This window comes from Salmo salar, chromosome 11 (genome assembly GCF_965601325.2).
Source record: "Salmo salar chromosome 11, fSalSal1, whole genome shotgun sequence".
NCBI classification, from domain to species: domain Eukaryota; kingdom Metazoa; phylum Chordata; class Actinopteri; order Salmoniformes; family Salmonidae; genus Salmo; species Salmo salar.
In genome coordinates this window covers 118,220,513-118,242,209 of record NC_138301.1, presented here as the reverse complement: position 1 = coordinate 118,242,209, position 21,697 = coordinate 118,220,513, and the positions used below count along the sequence as shown (strand labels likewise).

Below are 21,697 nucleotides of genomic sequence, written 5' to 3'. Positions count from 1 at the left end.
ACCCCACTGAAAGGGGAGATGCTCACAAACACGATGGTGTTCTCCGTTTTGCTCCACAACCCCCACAAGTGTCATGGGACTAGTCTGAATGTAACCCTATACAAATTAATGGAAGAATGGAGGTAATTTTGTGGAAACAAAAATAAAGGGTTAAATATGTGTAAAAACAAACAGTAGCCTACAGTTAAACAGACCACTGCAGCTTCCCTTCTGGTGTTGAGGTAACCTACAGTTAAACAGACCACTGCAGCTTCCCTTCTGGTGTTGAGGTAACCTACAGTTAAACAGACCGTTACAGCTTCACTTCTGGTGTTGAGGTAACCTACAGTTAAACAGACCGTTACAGCTTCCCTTCTGGTGTTGAGGTAACCTACAGTTAAACAGACCACTGCAGCTTCCCTTCTGGTGTTGAGGTAACCTACAGTTAAACAGACCGTTCCAGCTTCACTTCTGGTGTTGAGGTAACCTACAGTTAAACAGACCACTGCAGCTTCCCTTCTGGTGTTGAGGTAACCTACAGTTAAACAGACCGTTACAGCTTCACTTCTGGTGTTGAGGTAACCTACAGTTAAACAGACCACTGCAGCTTCCCTTCTGGTGTTGAGGTAACCTACAGTTAACAGACCGTTACAGCTTCACTTCTGGTGTTGAGGTAACCTACAGTTAAACAGACCGTTACAGCTTCACTTCTGGTGTTGAGGTAACCTACAGTTAAACAGACCGTTACAGCTTCACTTCTGGTGTTGAGGTAACCTACAGTTAAACAGACCACTGCAGCTTCCCTTCTGGTGTTGAGGTAACCTACAGTTAAACAGACCACTGCAGCTTCCCTTCTGGTGTTGAGGTAACCTACAGTTAAACAGACCGTTCCAGCTTCACTTCTGGTGTTGAGGTAACCTTGCATACACTGGAATGACATGAGGAGAATGAACAGATCCTGTTGAAACAGTATAATGACGTACGCCTCTCAGATATGTGCAGTAGGTGTCAGTCCCAAACAGCCACCCTGTTCCCTAATGTAATGCACTACTTTTGACCACGTGCCCATAGAGCTTTGGGATGCACCATAGGTCTGTCTAAGGAGACTGTTTATGTTGTCACACCCTGTGGATTGGGGATGAGCATTGGGGAGGGGTGTGAGGAGGGGAGAGAGAGGGGTGGAGAGTGAAGGGGGAGGGGAGGGGAGAGAGGAGAGGAGAAGAGAGAGGGTTGAAGAGGGGGGTGAGGAGGGAGAGAGAGGGGTGGAGAGGGGGGTAAGGAGGGGGAGAGAGGGATGGAAAGGAGAGGGGAGGGGGAGGGGTAGTGAAGAGAGGAGAAGAGAGAGGGTGAAGAGGGGGGGTGAGGAGGGGTAGAGATGGGTGGAGAAGAGAAGAGAGGGGGGGGTGAGGGGGAGAGAGGAGAGGAGAGGGTGAGAGGGGGTGGAGAAGAGAAGAGAGGGGGTGAGGGGGGAGAGGAGAGGAGAGGGAGAGAGAGGGGTGGAGAAGAGAAGAGAGGGGGTTGAGGGGGAGAGAGGAGAGGAGGAGGGGGAGAGAGGGGTGGAGAAGAAAATAGAGGGGGTTGAGGGGGAGAGGAGAGGAAAGGAGAGGGAAAGAGAGGGGTGGAGAAGAGAAGAGAGGGGGTTGAGGGGGAGAGAGGCGAGGAGAGGGGGAGAGAGGGGTGGAGAAGAAAAGAGAAGGGGTTGAGGGGGAGAGAGGAGAGGAGAGGAGAGGGAGAGAGAGGGGTTGAGAAGAGAAGAGAGGGGGGTGAGAGTGAGGGGGAGAGGACAGGGGGGTGAGGGTGGAGAGAGGAGAGGAGAGGGGAGAAAGGGGTGGAGAAGAGAAGAGAAGAGAAGAGGTGAGGGTGGAGAGAGGAGAGGAGAGGAGAGGAGAGGAGAGGAGAGGAGAGGAGAGGAGAGGAGAGGAGAGGAGAGGAGAGGAGAGGAGAGGAGAGGAGAGGGGAGAGAGGGGTGGAGAAGAGGAGAGAGAGGGGGGGTGAGGGGGAGAGATGAGAGGAGCGGGGAAGGAGAGGGGGAGAGGGGGGGTGGGGGGGAGAGGACAGGACAGGGGGGTGAGGGGGAGAGATGAGAGCAGCGGGGAAGGAGAGGACAGGACAGGGGGGGTGAGGTGTCTAGGGTACTCAGGGAAGGGATGGTGGTTAAGGGAATGAATTTACTCTCTCTCTCTCTCTCTCTTTTTCTGACTTTCTTTCTCTCTCTCCCTCCTTCTGTATGTCTACCATCTGTCTCTTCTTCTCTCTCTGTCCTAACACGCAGAAACAATGAGTGCGCACGTGAAAGAGTGAGTGTGCACGTGAAAGAGTGAGTGGGGCGAGAGAGAGAATGTGTTTTACAGTGTGTGTGTGTGTGTGTGTGTGTGTGTGTGTGTGAGAGAGAGAGAGAGAGAGAGAGAGAGAGAGAGAGATGTAGTGAGAGAGAGCTGAACAAGGGGTAGAGGGGGGTGGTGTGAGGGAGACTACTGGTATAAAACCTCCCTCTCCTGTGCACGCTCCCATTTCTCCTGTGCATTTTGGGGAAGAGTGTGTGTGACTGCCTGTGTGACCTACCGTGGAGAGAGAGAGAGAGAGAGAGAGAGAGAGAGAGAGAGAGAGAGAGAGAGACTACCTGAGGATGAAGCTTGTGTTTGTTGCTACGTTTGCGCTCTTTGCGCTCAGCTCTGTCAATAGAGTGGATTCTTCAGCCTACGACAAGATAGTGACACACAGCCGCATCCGGGCCAGAATCCAGGGGTAAGGACCATACAGCGGACATAGAGGCAGGGGACAGAGAGAGATGGGGACACAGAGAGATGGGAACACAGAGAGATGTACATGGGATGGGGGGGCAACAAGAACGAGATGGAGATAGACAGGGGACATGGGGATAGAGCGAGAGGGAGAGAGAGAGAGAGAGGGAGAGGGAACATGCAGGACATAGGAGGACAGGGAATACAAAGGAAAGAAATGGAGAGAGACAGGGGACATGGGGATAGAGAGAGAGAGAGAGAGAGAGAGAGAGAGAGAGAGAGAGAGAGAGAGAGAGAGAGAGAGAGAGAGAGATGCTAGATGGTCTGATAGATGCTATTTGGGTAATGTTAACATATGTTTCCCATGCCAATAAAGCCATTGAATTGAATTGAGAGAGAGAGAGAGAGAGAGAGAGAGAGAGACTGGTGAATGATGAAAGGAATGAAAGCTCTTTGTCACGCTCTCTTATGAGTGGACATATCCAGGTATCAATAATGTACTAATACAACCATCTGACTGTAGTACGTGTCATATACTGCTCAGATAGCTGAAAGGGATGTTCAGTGACACTATTTTGTGTAAATAACTGAAGGGGTTTAGTTATATCCTCAATAAAACATATAATTAATATATATTAATTAATAATTAATATAGCCTCTGTGTTTGTAGAGAAGCAATCTAGAGATGTGAGGATATTTTTAACTGTTCGTAAAACAATGTAAGACGGAGGTTTAACAGCAATACTTTAAAGAAACTTTAAACTACAAACTACACGGTTAAAAGCCATTCGTTCTTTTTGGTTTTTAACACAGATTGTCCATCATTTGAAATGGTTATTATGTGGTGTATTAAAGGTGTGTATGAATTACAGAGTATAATTCCACAAAACCACAAACTGGTTAAATAATGAGATCAGGAGCATCAATGAAAACACTGATTCAAAACCATGCTGGAAAATGCGATACGGTTCCCAGTGTCATTCACAGCGAATTAAAGACCAGCGTACTTAAGTTAGAAAAATGTTTTCAGCATTACACTGAAGGCTAATTTATATCTCCACCCTCCTCACACTTCTTCCCCTGACGCCCTCCCTCCCGCCCTCTCCCTCCCCCCCCCCCTCCTCCCTCCAGTCTCCACCCTGCCTCACACCGCTTCCCCTACGCCCTACTCGCCCTCCCCTCCGTCCGCACCAGTGGTCCCCTCTCGTTTCCTCCCCTCTTCCTCACCCCTCCCTTCTACTCTCGCCACTCCTCCCTTCTCCCCGGCCTTTTCCCCACCCATCTTGTCTCCTCTCTCCTCCGGCCACCGCCCTGTCGCCCCATCCATCATTCCTCGTCCGCCCGCACCCTATCCTCCTCGCCCCCTCCATCTCCCCCCGCCCTCCCAATCCCTTCCCTTCCTCCCTGCCTCGCCCTCCCCCTCCCCCGTCCTCCCCCCCTCCCTCCCACCTACTTCCCTCCATCCCCTCACCCATCCTCCGCTCCCACCTACGGCGCTCCCGCGCCCGTCCGCCCTCCCATCCTCCTCTCCCACCTACTTCTCTCCCTCCCTCACCCCATCCTCCTCTCCCCGCCTCCTTCTCTTCCTCCCTCACCCATCCTCCTCTCCCACCTACTTCTCTCCCTCTCTCACCCCATCCTCCTCTCCCACCTACTTCTCGTCCCTCCCTCACCCCCATCCTCCTCTCCCACCTACTTGCTCTCCCTCCCTCACCCCCATCCTCCCCTCTCCCCCCCTCCTTCGCTTCCTCCCTCACCCCATCCTCCTCTCCCACCTACTTCTCTCCCTCCCTCCCTCCCTCCCTCCCTCCCTCCCTCCCTCCCTCCCTCCCTCCCTCCCTCCCTCCCTCCCTCCCTCTTCCAACATCCCCTTCCCCCTCTTCCTCTACCCTCCCTCACCACATCCTCCTCTCTGACCTACTTCTCTCCCTCCCTCACCCCCATCCTCCTCTCCCCCTCCTTCTCTCCCTCCCTCACCCCCATCCTCCTCTCCCCCCTCCTTCTCTCCCTCCCTCACCTCCATCCTCCTCTCCCCCTCCTTCTCTCCCTCCCTCCCTCCCTCCCTCCCTCCCTCCCTCCTCCCTCCCTCCTCCCTCCCTCCTCCCTCCCTCCCTCCCTCCCTCCCTCTTCCAACATCCCCTTCCCCCTCTTCCTCTACCCTCCCTCAGACCCAATGTGTGTGCCCTACAGCAGGTAATGGGGACCAAGAAGAAGTACTTCAGTACGTGTAGGAACTGGTACAAAGGCTCCATCTGTGGGAAGAAGGCGTAAGTCACCACCTCTGACTCTAGAAAGCATTGTTTTACACACACACTATTTTTTATTTAACTAGGCAAGTCAGTTAAGAACAAATTCTTATTTACAATGACGGCCTAGGAACAGTGGGTTAACTGCCTTGTTCAGGGGCAGAACAACAGATTTCTACATTGTCAGCTCGAGGATTCAATCTTCCAACCTTTCGGCTACTAGTCCAATAGTCCAACGCTCTAACCACTGGACTACCTGCCGCCTCTACACTCTAACCACTAGACTACCTGCCGCCCCTACACTCTAACCACTAGACTTCCTGCCGCCTCTACTCTCTAACCACTAGACTTCCTGCCGCCTCTACTCTCTAACCACTAGGCTACCCTGCCGCCCCTACGCTGATATCATTCACAGAACAGGACCTGGACAGGTTAGCAGAAAGCCCCGTTGGCTAAATGACCTGGACCTTATTGCATCAGCTGTGTATGTGACCTCAGTGCTGGGTGTCACAGAGGTCGGAGGTGAAATGTCATAGGTTAACCACTTCTGTTAATAGGTAGATGTATTTCCCATTTCTCATGGTTATTATAAGAATCAGCTAGTCTCACATATTTGAACCTGCTTGGACTGCAACACTCAACATTTTGTCAATGTAATATATAGAAAGAAAAGTATTGCAAGTTGGAATGACAAATCTCCTGGCATTGACAACTTAGATGGAAAGCTACTGAGGAAGGTATCTGACTCTATAGCCACTCCTATCTGTCATATCTTTAATCTGAGCCTGGAGGACAGTCTTTGTCCTCAGGCCTGGAAGGAAGCCAAAGTATTTCCACTACCCAAGAGTGGAAATGCAACCTGTACTGGTTTCAACAGCAGACCTGTTGGAAAAAAATGGTGTTTTACCAAATACAGTGCTCTTTCTCTGTAAACAAATTAACAACATACTTTCAGCATGTTTATAGAGAAGGGCACTCAACATGTACTGCACTGACTGGTTGGTTGAAAGACATTGATAATAAGAATATTGTGGGAGCTGTACTGTTAGATTTCAGTGCTGGCTTTGATATTATTTACTATAACCTGTTGTTGAAAAAACTTAAGTGCTATGGCTTTTCAACCTCTGCCATATCGTAGATTCAGAGCTATCTATCTAATAGAACTCAGAGGGTTTTCTTGCTCTTCATTGTAATCAGAGGAATGATATAAATACTATCTATGCCAGTCTCCACTTGGCTAAGACGTGAGGAGAGACTGACTGCATCACTTCTTTTTATAAGAAACATCAATGTGTTGAAAATCCCAAATTGTTTGCCTAGTCAACTTACACACAGCTCTGACACACACACTTACCCCACCAGACATGCCACCAGGGGTCTTTTCATAGTCCCCAAATCCAGAACAAATTCCAGAAAGTGTACAGTATTACATAGAGCCATTAGTGCAATGAACTCCCTTCCATCTCATATTGCTCAAATAAACAGCAAACCTGGTTTAAAAAAACAGATAAAGCAACACCTCGCGGCACAACGCCTCTCCCCTATTTGATCTAGATAGTTTGTGTCTATGTATTGATATGTAGGCTACGTGTGCCATTTTTAAATTGATGTAGTTCTGTCCTTGAGCTGTTCTTGTCTATTAATGTTCTCTATTATACTGAATACAGCAAAGAGCTGCTGTTTTTATGAGTAATTCATATTTAAGTTCTTATTCATCAGTGTCAACACTTTGTTCAAAACTTTTATAAGCCATAAAATGCACTTTCTCCCTATTTCCAGTCACGCTGCAACCAGCACTGCAGCTGCAATGAATGAGTATAGCAGCGTGTTTCCATAAGCTTGTGTTGTTATCATTAGTAGCTTGTGGCTTTTTTAATGTTGAGGAATATTTAACTTTCCCTGGTCATAGGAGTAACAACATGAATTGGTGCATGAGGCAAAAATAATGCAATGCAACTTGAGTTTCGCCATCAGCTGGAAGACCCTTTTCTCAGTGGAGGAAGCCATCGCTGCTTTCTCCTTCCCTCCACTCAGACTGACCATCAGATATAGACCATCAGTTCAGTAAAAAAATATATATATTATGCTCACTCAGATGTGTCTCACAAGTAATACAACAAATGATCAATTACCAGTGTGATCATATTAATATTAAGATTAATAAATATATCATTTCAAAATGGTCTGAGGAGAACAACATTGGCAGGGCAATTGAAGAATAGCCAATATGCAGTGATAATGTATTGGACCTATAGCTTACTGTTCAAACATCATCGCGACAGAACTGTTTTTAAATGGTACATTTGGAGAGGTAGATCTCGCCTTGCGTTTTGACTCAGAAAATGTTGGAGACCAATGTTTTAGAGAATCAGAGAGAGTACACGTTCATTCTAGAAAGTAGGTATCTCTCCATAGATATAGTGTGTGTGTGTGTGTGTGTGAGTGTATGTGTGTGTGTGTGTGTGTGTGTGTGTGTGTGTGTGTGTGTGTGTGTGTGTGTGTGTGTGTGTGTGTGTGTGTGTGTGTGTGTGCAGAGATGGCCAGTTTTTATGTTACATGTATTTTAAATATATATTTAAATACTTATGAACTACAATCCAAAGCTTTTAGTAACAAGATACTCTCTCTCTCTCTCTCCTCCTCCCCCTCCTCCCCTCTCCTCCTCCCTCGCTCCTTCTCCCTCCTCCTCCCTCCTCTTCCTCTCTCCTCCTCCTCCCTCCTCTTCTCTCCTTCTCATCCCTACTCTTCCTCCCCTCTCTTCCTCCCTCGCTCCTTCTCTCTCCTCCTCCCTGTGTGTGTGCAGAGATGGCCAGTTTTTATGTTACATGTATTTTAAATATATATTTAAATACTTATGAACTACAATCCAAAGCTTTTAGTAACAAGATACTCTCTCTCTCCTCCTCCCCTCCTCCCCTCTCCTCCTCCCTCGCTCCTTCTCCCTCCTCCTCCCTCCTCTTCCTCTCTCCTCCTCCTCCCTCCTCTTCTCTCCTTCTCATCCCTCCTCTTCCTCCCCTCTCTTCCTCCCTCGCTCCTTCTCTCTCCTCCTCCCTGTGTGTGTGCAGAGATGGACAGTTTTTATGTTACATGTATTTTAAATATATATTTAAATACTTATGAACTACAATCCAAAGCTTTTAGTAACAAGATACTCTCTCTCTCCTCCTCCCCCTCCTCCCCTCTCCTCCTCCCTCGCTCCTTCTCCCTCCTCTTCCCTCCTCTTCCTCTCTCCTCCTCCTCCCTCCTCTTCTCTCCTTCTCATCCCTCCTCTTCCTCCCCTCTCTTCCTCCCTCGCTCCTTCTCTCTCCTCCTCCCTCCTCCTCCCTCCTCTTTCCCCTCCTCTTCCCTCCTCTTCTCTCCTCCTCGTCCCTCCTCTTCATCCCTCCTCCTCCTCCCACCTCTTCTCTTCTCTCCTCCTCCACCCCCTCCTCCCTCCTCCCTCCTCCATCCTCCCCCCTCCCCCTCCTCCTCCCTATCTTCTATTCACTCTGGGTTGACAGGTCTCTGGTCTTGTCTACAGACATCATGTGCAATGAATGGAATCCTCTCTCTCTCTCTGTGACTATCTCTCTCACACTCCCTCCCTCTCTCTGTCTCTCTCTCTCTCTCTCTCTCGCTCTCTGTCTCTCTCTCCTCCTGTCTAGGCTTGCTCTGTGTATCCTGAGGGTGTGTGTGTGCGTGTGTATGTGTGTGTGTGTGCATGCGTACGTGCGTGCTTGCAAAAGTGACCTATGTGTGAATCCCTTTGTTGCCTGTGACACATAAAAAGTCATACCACATTTTGTGATAAAGCGAAACTTTTAAAGCAGTGTATAGAATGATGTGTTTCTATCCATTTGGTTCAAACCAATTGACTGGTACATAAATAAAGGGTTTGATCAATAGGTTATTATAATGGGACTCTGACTGGTTTGGTCTGGATACAAGAGGTTTGGTCTGGATACAAGAGGTTTGGTCTGGATACAAGAGGTTTGGTCTGGATACAAGAGGTTTGGTCTGGATACAAGAGGTTTGGTCTGGATACAAGAGGTTTGGTCTGGATACAAGAGGTTTGGTCTGGATGCAAGAGGTTTGGTCTAGAGACAAGAGGTTTGGTCTGGATGCAAGAGGTTTGGTCTGGATGCAAGAGGTTTGGTCTGGATGCAAGAGGTTTGGTCTGGATACAAGAGGTTTGGTCTGGATACAAGAGGTTTGGTCTGGATACAAGAGGTTTGGTCTGGATACAAGAGGTTTGGTCTGGAAACAAGAGGTTTGGTCTGGAAACAAGAGGTTTGGTCTGGAAACAAGAGGTTTGGTCTGGATACAAGAGGTTTGGTCTGGATACAAGAGGTTTGGTCTGGATACAAGAGGTTTGGTCTGGAAACAAGAGGTTTGGTCTGGATACAAGAGGTTTGGTCTGGATACAAGAGGTTTGGTCTGGATACAAGAGGTTTGGTCTGGATACAAGAGGTTTGGTCTGGAAACAAGAGGTTTGGTCTGGATACATGAGGTTTGGTCTAGAAGCTTTTATATATTTCAAAGTTGCCTCCTATATGTTCAAGGACCAATCACATTAGTAATACACAGCAAGACATGCTGTGATTGGTAGAGGAGTTACAACTAATTTCACAAATCACATTATATTGTTTTCGTATTCCCATTGCGATTGGTCTCTGAGAAACATGTATAAAACCCTCATATTCTTAATCTGTAAACCCAATGAAGGCTAAAGCACATTGTCCAAATAGAGGTGCCTTTTACAGGTGGGGTGAAATGATACAATGTATGGATTTTGCTTGAAATGCTGACCACTCAAATCAAATCAAATCGTATTTGTCACATGTGCCCCGAAAACAACTGTGTAGACCTTATCGTGAAATGTTTACTTACTAGCCCTTAACCAACAATGCAGTTTTAAGAAAATAGAGTTAGGAAAATATTTACTAAATGAACAAAAGTCAAAAATGATTATTATTATTGTAAAAACCAACGGGGGGTGTCAACGTAAATCATCTGGGTGAACATTTGATTAGCTGTTCAGCAGTCTTATGGCTTGGGTGTAAAAGCTGTTAAGGAGCCTTTTTGGACCTAGACTTGCTGCTCCGGTACAACTTGCCGTGCTGTAGAAGAGAGAACAGTCTATGACTGGAGTCTTTGACAATTTTTGGGACCTTCCTCTGACACTGCCTGGAAGCTTGGCCCCAGTGATGTACTGGGCTGTACACACTACCCTCTGCAGTGCCTTGCGGTCTGATGCCGAGCAGTTGCCATACCATGCGGTGATGCAACTGGTCAGGATGCTCTCGATGGTGCAGCTGTAGAACCTTTTGAGGATCTGGAGACCAATGTCTTTTCGATCTCCTTAGGGGGAAAAGGCGTTGTCGAGCCCTCTTCACGACTGTCTTGGTGTGTTTGGACCATGATTGTTTGTTGGTGATGTGGACACCAAGGAACTTGAAACTCTGCTTGGCCATGCAGTCATGGGTGAACAGGGTTTACAGAAGGGGACAAAGTAGGCAGCCCTGAGGGGCCCCCGTATTGAAGGTCAGCATGGCAGATGTGTTGTTGCCTACCCTTATCACCTGGGGGCGGCCCGTCAGGAAGTCCAGGATCCAGTTGCAGAGGGAGGTGTTTAGTCCCAGGGCCCTTAGCTTAGTGATGAGCTTTGAGTGCACTATGGTGTTGAACGCTGAGCTGTAGTCAATGAGTAGCATTCTCACGTAGATAATCAGATCGGCTACGGAGAGCGTGATTACACAGTCGTCTGGAACAGCTGATGCTCTCATGCATGCTTCAGTTTTGCTTGCCTCGAAGCGAGTATAGAAGCAGTTTAGCTCATCTGGTATGCTCATGTCACTGGGCAGCTCTCGGCTGTGCTTCCCTTTGTAGTCCGTAATAGTTTGCAAGCCCTGCCACATCCGACGAGCATCGGAGCCGGTGTAGTACGATTCAATCTTAGTCCTGTATTGACGCTTTGCCTGTTTGATGGTTCATTGGAGGGCATAAGAAGATGTCTTATAAGCATCCGGGTTAGAGTCCCGCTCCTTGAAAGCGGCAGCTCTACCCTTTTGCTCAAATATTGCCTGTAATCCATAGCTTCTGGTTGGGGTATGTACGTACGGTCACTGTGGGGAGGACGTCATCGATGCACTTATTGATGAAGTCGGTGACTGATGTAGTGTACTCCTCAATGCCATCGGAAGAATCCCGGAACATATTCCAGTCTGTGCTAGCAAAACAGTCCTGTAGCTTAGCATCTGTATCATCTGACCACTTCCTTATTGAGCGAGTCACTGGAACTTCCTGCTTTAGTTTTTGCTTGTAAGTAGGAATCAGGAGGATAGAGTTATGGTCAGGTTTGCCAAATGGAGGGCAAAGGAGAGCTTTGTACGCGTCTCTGTGTGTAGAGTAAAGGTCGTCTAGAGTTTTTTTTCCTCTGGTTGCACATTTAACATGCTGGTAGAAATTAGGAAAAATGAATTTAAGTTTCCCTGCAAAAAAGTTGCTGGCCACTAGGGACTCCGCATCTGGATGAGCATTTTCTTGTTTGCTTATGGCCTTATTAAACAGTTCATTGAGTGCCGTCTTATTGCCAGCATCGGTTTGTGGTGGTAAATACACAGCTACGAAAAATATAGATGAGAACCCTCTTGGTAAATACTGTGGTCTACAGCTTATCATGATATGGTCTACCTCAGGCGAGCAAAACTTTGAGACTTCCTTAATATTAGATTTCGTGCACCAGCTGTTATTGACAAATAGACACAGAACACCACCCTTTGTCTTACCGGAGGCAGCTGTTCTATCTTGGCGATAGTCGTCAGAAAACGCAGCCAACTGTATGTCATCCATGTTGTCATTCATCCATGTCATCGTTCAGCCATGACTTGGTGAAACATAAGATATTACAGTTTTTAATGTTCCATTGGTAGGATAGTTGTAATCGGAGCTCATCCATTTTGTTATCCAATGACGTTGGCTAATAATGACTGATGTTAGAGGGGGATTACTCACTCGCCGTCGGATCCTTAGGTACCCCAACCTACGTCCCCGATATCGCTGTCTCTTCTTCAAGCAAATTACGGGTGTTTTGGGCCTGGTCGGGAGTCTGAGGTAAATCCGACTCGTTAAAGACAACCCTAACCTATAATACATCAATCTCTATGTACTTTATGTTGTGACACTAAGGCAATGTTTTCTTCTTTTTTATATTCATTTTATTAACCCAGCCACCACCCTAACCCTCTTTGCAGGACACATATATTTTTGTGTTTTTTTTTACATGTTTTCAGCTAAATACAGTACTTTTATATACAGCATATAACAGTAATACATAAACTCTTTAATCCATCTCAGACCATCCCACCTATCACCATAGACCACCCTTGTTTGGTTTCCGATATACATATATTTTGAACGTTTTTATTCACATAGTATACACAGATTCTGAGCTAAAGATGAAAACCTTTCCTAAACGTATTATTATATTATTGATTGATTGACTTTGGCTTTTCCAAAATCGACCAATGTTTAATAGTCAATTAGGATTCCAAGCAAAGTTTACAAAAGCAGCAGTCTTTTAATTTTTTGTTATTTTACCTTTATTTTACCAGGCAGGTCAATTAAGAGGAAATTCCTATTGATAATGACAACCTTCACATGTTGCCTACGCTACTGTTTTCCTTTGTAACATCGCTGAGGGAATTTTAGGACCTTTTTATTAACTTGCATTAGCCTAATGCTCTACATAGGTTACTGGGGAGAATTCATCAGTGATGTAGCGACTGTGGAGACTAACATCCAGAACAGGATTTGAACCAGCAACAGCCTTTACAAAGGGCACAATCACCTGTTCTAATAAAGTCCAGACCTCCCCATATAGTAACTGGTTGGCTAGGGACACAGGTTTTTGGTTGAAGAATGCCAGGTAACTCGGCGTATATGCTAGCTTCTGATTCAAAAGTTATTGGACATTAAAATATGACATAATTAGCATGTATCACCAATTTGCACAATTTGGGGATTCGTCTAATTATGTTTGTATCTAACTCAGTAAAATATAAATTATAACATTTTCAATGCTATGTAAGTTATGTGAATGTTAAGCATATAAATATGTTGATTTGTTTCAACAAGTTGATTAGCCCAATAAATTGACTTTAGGAGCATTACTCCATATACAGTAAATATACTGTACCAGTTAAAAGTTTGGAAACACCTACTCAAGGGTTTTTCTTTATTTTTACTGTTTTCTACCTTGTAGAATAATAGTGAAGACATCAAAACTATGAAATAACACATATGGAATCATGTAGTAACCAAAAAGGTGTTGAACAAATCAAAATATATTTTATATTTTTGCTTCTTCAAAGTAGCCACCCTTTCCCTTAATGACAGCTTTTCACACTTTTGGCATTCTCTCAACCAGCTTCACCTGGAATGCTTTTCCAACAGTCTTGAAGGAGTTCCCACATATGCTGAGCACTTGTTGGCTGCTTTTCCTTCACTCTGAGGTCCAACTCATTCCAAACCACCTCAATTGGGTTGAGGTCAGGTGATTGTGGAGGCCAGGTCATCTGATGGATCACTCCATCACTCTCCTTCTTGGTCAAATAGCCCTTACACAGCCTGGAGGTGTGTTGAGTCATTGTCCTGTTGAAAAAACAAGTGCTCAGCATATATGGGAACTCTCCTTCAAGACCGTTGGAAAAGCATTGCAGCACTCCACCAATCAGACCTTTATTGTAGAGTGGCCAGACGGAATCCACTCCTCAGTCAAAGGCACATGGCAATCTGCTTGAAGTTTGCTAAAAAGGCACCTAAGGACTCTCAGACCACAAAAAACAAGATTCTCTGGTCTGATGAAACCAAGATTGAACTCAGCGGCACAGATTGTGAGACTAGTCAGGATCGAGGGAATGATGAACGGAGCAAAGTACAGAGAGATCCTTGATGAAAACCTGCTCCAGAGCGCTCAGGGCCTCCGACTGGGTGAAGGTTCACCTTACAACAGGACAACGACCTTAAGCACACAGCCAAGACAACACAGGAGTGGATTCGGGACAAGTCTCTGAATGTCCTTGAGTGGTCCAGCCAGAGCCCAGACTTAAACCCGGTGGAAAGATCTGAAAATAGCTGTGCAGCGACGCTCCCCATCCAACATGAAAGAGGTTGAGAGGATCTGCTGAGAAGAATGGGAGAAACTACCCAAATACAGGTGTACCAAGCTTGTAGCATCACACCCCAGAAGACTCAAGGCTGTAATTGCTGCCCAAGGTTGAATGTAAATGTGTAAATGTGATTTTTTTCCGTCTTTTATTTGATGTTATATGAATGTATTTTTAATATACACTGCTCAAAAAAATAAAGGGAACACTTAAACAACACAATGTAACTCCAAGTCAATCACACTTCTGTGAAATCAAACTGTCCACTTAGGAAGCAACACTGATTGACAATAAATTTCACATGCTGTTGTGCAAATGGAATAGACAACAGGTGGAAATTATAGGCAATTAGCAAGACACCCCCAATAAAGGAGTGGTTCGGCAGGTGGTGACCACAGACCACTTCTCAGTTCTTATGCTTCCTGGCTGATGTTTTGGTCACTTTTGAATGCTGGCGGTGCTTTCACTCTAGTGGTAGCATGAGACGGAGTCTACAACCCACACAAGTGGCTCAGGTAGTGCAGCTCATCCAGGATGGCACATCAATGCGAGCTGTGGCAAGAAGGTTTGCTGTGTCTGTCAGCGTAGTGTCCAGAGCATGGAGGCGCTACCAGGAGACAGGCCAGTACATCAGGAGATGTGGAGAAGGCCGTAGGAGAGCAACAACCCAGCAGCAGGACCGCTACCTCCGCCTTTGTGCAAGGAGGAGCAGGAGGAGCACTGCCAGAGCCCTGCAAAATTACCTCCAGCAGGCCACAAATGTGCATGTGTCTACTCAAACGGTCAGAAACAGACTTCATGAGGGTGGTATGAGGGCCCGACGTCCACAGGTGGGGGTTGTGCTTACAGCCCAACACCGTGCAGGACGTTTGGCATTTGCCAGAGAACACCAAGATTGGCAAATTCGCCACTGGCGCCCTGTGCTCTTCACAGATGAAGCAGGTTCACACTGAGCACATGTGACAGACGTGACAGAGTCTGGAGACGCCGTGGAGAATGTTCTGCTGCCTGCAACATCCTCCAGCATGACCGGTTTGGCGGTGGGTCAGTCATGGTGTGGGGTGGCATTTCTTTGGGGGGCCGCACAGCCCTCCATGTGCTCGCCAGAGGTAGCCTGACTGCCATTAGGTACCGAGATGAGATCCTCAGACCCCTTGTGAGACCATATGCTGGTGCGGTCGGCCCTGGGTTCCTCCTAATGCAAACAATGCAAGACCTCATGTGGCTGGAGTGTGTCAGCAGTTCCTACAAGAGGAAGGCATTGATGCTATGGACTGGCCCGCCCGTTCCCCAGACCTGAATCCAATTGAGCACATCTGGGACATCATGTCTCGCTCCATCCACCAACGCCATGTTGCACCACAGACTGTCCAGGAGTTGGCGGATGCTTTAGTCCAGGTCTGGGAGGAGATCCCTCAGGAGACCATCCGCCACCTCATCAGGAGCTAGCCCAGGCGTTGTAGGGAGGTCATACAGGCACGTGGAGGCCACACACACTACTGAGCCTCATTTTGACTTGTTTTAAGGACATTACATCAAAGTTGGATCAGCCTGTAGTGTGGTTTTCCACTTTAATTTTGAGTTTGACTCCAAATCCAGACCTCCATGGGTTGATAAATTGGATTTCCATTGATTATTTTTGTGTGATTTTGTTGTCAGCACATTCAACTATGTAAAGAAAAAAGTATTTAATAAGATTATTTCTTTCATTCAGATCTAGGGTGTGTTATTTTAGTGTTCCCTTTATTTTTTTGAGCAGTATATTTGCAAAGATTTCTAAAAATCTGTTTTTGCTTTGTCATTATGGGGTGTTCTGTGTAGATTAATGAGGGAAAAATTACATGTAATACATTTTAGAATAAGGCTGTAATGTAACAAAATGTGGAAAAAGTCAACGGGTCTGAATACTTTCGAATGCACTGTATATCCTTCTTTCTGTCTCTCTCTCTCTTTATCTTTCTGACAGTGGGAACATTGTTCAGCCCCTCTGGAGGAAATCTGTCCAGCTGTGGTATCTGAGCTGGTTGTGGGGTGTGGATGAGAGATGAGGAAAGAGTGTGTGTTGGGGGGTAGTGTGTCTGTGCGTGTCTGTGCGTGTTTGTGATTGCGTGTGTGCTTGTGTGATTGCGTGTGTGTGTTTGATTGCGTGTGTGTGTGGTGGCGTGCGTGCCTGTGTGTATGTGTTTGCCTTTGTCTGTTTGTCTGCGTTTCAGTTTATTATGTCTAATATAACATCATTGCTGTGTTTGGATGTGATGAGAGGATGTGAGTGATTTATGTTTGTATGTTTGCTTCTTGAAATTGAGATCAAGACAGAGAGAGATATGATGATAGATAGAAGAAGAGAGAGAGAGAGAGAGAGAGAGAGAGAGAGAGAGAGAGACAGAGACAGAGACAGAGAGACAGAGACAGATAGAGAGAGAGAGAGAGAGAGAGAGAGACAGACAGACAGACAGACAGACAGACAGACAGACAGACAGACAGACAGACAGACAGACAGACAGACAGACAGACAGACAGACAGACAGACAGACAGACAGACAGACAGACAGACAGACAGACAGACAGACAGACAGACAGACAGACAGACAGACAGACAGACAGAAAGAGAGAGACAGAGAGAGAGAAAGAGGCAGAGAGACAGAGAGAGAAAGAGAGAAAGATACAGAGAAAGAAAGAAAGAGAGAGAGAGACAGAGAGAGACAAAGAAAGAGAGAGAGACAGAGAGAGAGAGACAGAGAGAGACAGAGAGAGAGAGACAGAGAGAGAGACAGAGACAGAGAGACAGAGAGACAGAGAGACAGAGAGACAGGGAGACAGGGAGAGAGAGAGAGAGAGAGAGAGAGAGAGAGAGAGAGAGAGAGAGAGAGAGACAGAGACACTCGCATAACATTCTAAAGTAACAAAGACAGTAGTAGCATTAGTTGTGGTGAATGTTACCATTACTGGTATAGCTTTAGCCGTAAATCTGTCTTGGGGTCACCAACTCAGTAACCACACCAGACACTGTATTATACTAACCACAGCTTCCATGGCCTCCAGAGCTTAATAATCCATAACACACCACCCCTAGCCCCATTTCCTCAGTCAGGATGTACTTAATAAAGGGTTTATTCATGTCTTAAAGCCTCAGTATATCCACTTACTTAATTGAAGCCAACGATACTATATATATTCAAAGGGGTCTGTTAGCATATACCAGAGCTAGTGGGTGATGGTGTGTTACCATATAGCAAGGCCAATTGAAGTTGGTATATTGACATGCCGGAGCAACCTTTACATACAGCCTGCGAACCGCTGGGGCGTATGCATCGGTCAGATTCCATTGTAAAATATTGAATTTGTTTCAAAACATTACACCAGACGGGAAAACTTTTTGGAGCCAAAAAAATGAGTGTTTTCTATTGTACGCATTCAGGTAGGTCCCTCCCTGTTTGGTTCCGTTTGCTTCCTAGACTAAACGGTAAAGCATTTTTGCAACAGATGAGCTGAATCAGGCGGAAAGCGGTACTCGCTGAGCGATGGCTTCAGTACTAGTCAGTTTCAAAACAAATTAGTCCTAATCAGCATCTATTACCTGACATTACCTGACATCTATTACCTAACATTACCTGACATTACCTGACATCTATTACCTGACATTACCTGACATCTATTACCTGACATCTATTACCTGACATTACCTGACATCTATTACCTGACATTACCTGACATTACCTGACATCTATTACCTGACATTACCTGACATCTATTACCTGACATTACCTGACATCTATTACCTGAAATTACCTGACATTACCTGACATTACCTGACATCTATTACCTGACATTACCTGACATCTATTACCTGATATTACCTGACATTACCTGACATTACCTGACATCTATTACCTGACATTACCTGACATTACCTGACATCTATTACCTGACATTACCTGACAGTGTCATTTTATTTCCATTAGTGTCCCACTCTGACCTAGGAGAGCTGTGTTTTCTCTGTGTAGTTAGGTCGGAGTGTGATAGGTGGGTGGGCATTCTATGTTTTTTGTGTCTATGTTTAGTTCTTGTTTTTCTATGTCTATGTTGAGTTTTGGGATGATCTCCAATTAGAGGCAGCTGGTTCGTGTTGTCTCTAATTGGAGATCATATTTAAATTGGGGTTTGTCTATGGGGTGTTGTGGGTAGTTGTTTTCTGTTTTGTTCCTTGTAACCTGACGGAACTGTTGACGGTTCTTTTGTTGTTTTGATTTAGTGTTTTCATTCAAGTAAAATATGAGCATTTTCCACGCCGCGCCTTGGTCCCCTTTGTACGACCCTCGTTACAATTAGCTAGACTACACAGTGAAACGTGTTGGTTTTACTGGTTTCTTCAGAACATCAACTGATTATACAAAGTGTATATTCTCCTTTTTCTCACAAAATTTCACTTTAAGCGTCATTCTTTGGATAGCTATTTTATATCCATTAGTTATATTACACTTTGTCCTTGTTAGCAATTCTTCATTCATTGGTCAAAGGACAGACTCCCCTTGTTAGTCTGTAATAATAGTGAATTCTCTATTCATTGGTTGAGTTGCTCTACGTGGAGAGCTTAATGCCTTCATTTCCTTAGTTGACCTACCTAGTAGGGTCACACACACACACACACGCAGACACGCACACACGCGCACACACACACACACACACACACACACACACACACACACACACACACACACACACACACACCACACACACACACACACACACACACACACACACACACACACACACACACACACACACAGCTAGCAGGGTTCATCTGGTAACAATTATAGAACCAAAGAGAATCCTTGAGAGTTACAGCTCATTTATTACAGACGTAGACAGTGGGTTATTAACACCATAGAGGGGGTTTCAGCCATACGTAGACAGTGGGTTATTAACACCCTAGAGGGGGTTTCAGCCATACGTAGACAGTGGGTTATTAACACCCTAGAGGGGGTTTCAGCCATACGTAGACAGTGGGTTATTAACACCCTAGAGGGGGTTTCAGCCATACGTAGACAGTGGGTTATTAACACCCTAGAGGGGGTTTCAGCCATACGTAGACAGTGGGTTATTAACACCCTAGAGGGGGTTTCAGCCATACGTAGACAGTGGGCTATTAACACCCTAGAGGGGGTTTCAGCCATACGTAGACAGTGGGTTATTAACACCCTAGAGGGGGTTTCAGCCATACGTAGACAGTGGGTTATTAACACCCTAGAGGGGGTTTCAGCCATACGTAGACAGTGGGTTATTAACACCCTAGAGGGGGTTTCAGCCATACGTAGACAGTGGGTTATTAACACCCTAGAGGGGGTTTCAGCCATACGTAGACAGTGGGTTATTAACACCCTAGAGGGGGTTTCAGCCATACGTAGACAGTGGGTTATTAACACCCTAGAGGGGGTTTCAGCCATACGTAGACAGTGGGTTATTAACACCCTAGAGGGGGTTTCAGCCATACGTAGACAGTGGGTTATTAACACCCTAGAGGGGGTTTCAGCCATACGTTAGTAATACAGGTCTTTCTTGTAAAATAGATTTTATCTCAATGACCTGTCTAAATGAAGGATAGATTTGTAAAACATCATACTGGTATTTCAGTTATATATCAACATTATTGACAGCATGTGTATTATTATTTTGCAGAGGGCCAAATTATTATGTTTTCTAAACCAGTGAGGCAATCAAATCAGCTACTGCAAGGAGAGAGTTCCAAGGAGATGTATTTGTTATAGACGGCATACTCTGGGTCGTTGAAACAAGAGTAAGGAAGAGTAAGACTATGGCCGTAGATTGAGGTGACTGTTACTTGTTTAACAATGAACTGGAACTCATCTGTCATGGACTAGATGTTTCAGTTCTGGTGTTCTACAGTGTTCTGTTATTAATCAGATGTTTCAGTTCTGGTGTTCTACAGTGTTCTGTTATTAATCAGATGTTTCAGTTCTGGTGTTCTACAGTATTCTGTTATTAATCAGATGTTTCAGTTCTGGTGTTCTACAGTGTTCTGTTATTAATCAGATGTTTCAGTTCTGGTGTTCTACAGTGTTCTGTTATTAATCCAATGTTTTTGTTTTATGAATTTTATTTATTTTCTCCAACATATTAGAAGAATAGTTGTTCTTTGACTGCATAAAGTAAACTATACAGTTGAAGTCGGAAGTTTACATACACCTTAGCCAAATACATTTAAACTCAGTTTTTCACAATTCCTGACATTTAATCCTAGTAAACATTCCCTGTCTTAGGTCAGTTAGGATCACCACTTTATTTTAAGAATGTGAAATGTCAGAATAATAGTAGAGAGATTGATTTATTTCAGCTTTTAATTCTTTCATCACATTCCCAGTGGGTCAGAAGTTTACACTCAATTAGTATTTGGTAGCATTGCCTTTAAATTGTTGAACTTGGGTCAAATGTTTCGGGTAGCCTTCCACAAGCTTCCCACAATAAGTTGGGTGAATTTTGGCGCATTCCTCCTGACAGAGCTGCTGTAACTGAGTCAGATTTGTAGGCTTCGTTGCTCGCACACGCTTTTTCAGTTCTGCCCACAAATGTTCTATAAGGTTGAGGTCAGGGCTTTGTGACGGCCTCTCCAATACCTTGACTTTGTTGTCCTTAACTGCCACAACTTTGGATGTATGCTTGGGGTCATTGTCCATTTTGAAGACCCATTTGCGACCAAGCTTAAACTTCCTGACTGATATCTTGTGATGTTGCTTCCAAATATCCACATAATTTTCCTACCTCATGATGCCATCTATTTTGTGAAGTGTACCAGTCCCTCCTGCAGCAAACACAACCCCACAACATGATGCTGCCACCCCCGTGCTTCACGGTTGGGATAGTGTTCTTCGGCTTGCAAGCCTCCCACTTTTTCCTCCAAACAAAACGATAGTCATTATGGCCAAACAGTTTTATTTTTGTTTCATCAGACCAGAGGACATTTCTCCAAAAAGTACGTTCTTTGTCCCCATGTGCAGTTGCAAATTATGGCGGTTTTGGAGCAGTGGCTTCTTCCTTGCTGAGCGGCCTTTCAGGTGATGTCGATATAGGACTTGTTTTACTGTGGATATAGATACTTTTGTACCTGTTTCCTCCAGCATCTTCACAAGGTCCTTTGCTGTTGTTCTGGGATTGATTTGCACTTTTCGCACCAAAGTACGTTCGTCTCTAGGAGACAGAACACGTCTCCTTCCTGAGCGGTTTGACGGCTGCGTGGTCCCATGGTGTTTAGACTTGCGTACTATTGTTTGTACAGATGAACGTGGTACCTTCAGGCATTTGGATATTGCTCCCAAGGGTGAACCAGACTTGTGGAGGTCTACAATTTCTTTCTGAGGTCTTGGCTGATTTCTTTTGATTTTCCCATGATGTCAAGCAAAGAGGCACTGAGTTTGAAGGTAGGCCTTGAAATACATCCACAGGTACACCTCCAATTGACTCAAATGTTGTCAATTAGCCTATCAGAAGCTTCTAAAGCCATTACATAATTTTCTGGAATTTTCCAAGCTGTTTAAAGGCACAGTCATCTTACTGTATGTAAACTTCTGAC

General features: G+C 45.4%; 1 protein-coding gene across 4 annotated transcripts in view; it reads left to right on the top strand.

Annotated features, from left to right (window-relative positions):
- Positions 1-2,479: 2,479 nt before the first annotated feature.
- The window catches only part of postna (periostin, osteoblast specific factor a), an 83,288-nt gene continuing 64,070 nt past the window's right edge, over positions 2,480-21,697 (top strand). For all 4 annotated transcript variants that reach the window (XM_082958319.1, XM_082958318.1, XM_082958317.1 and 1 more), the window contains exons 1-2: positions 2,480-2,724; positions 4,889-4,987. In XM_082958319.1, the coding sequence (XP_082814445.1) occupies positions 2,606-2,724; positions 4,889-4,987 (218 nt within the window). In that variant the 5' untranslated portion in view covers positions 2,480-2,605. The remainder of the gene's footprint in view (positions 2,725-4,888; positions 4,988-21,697) is intronic.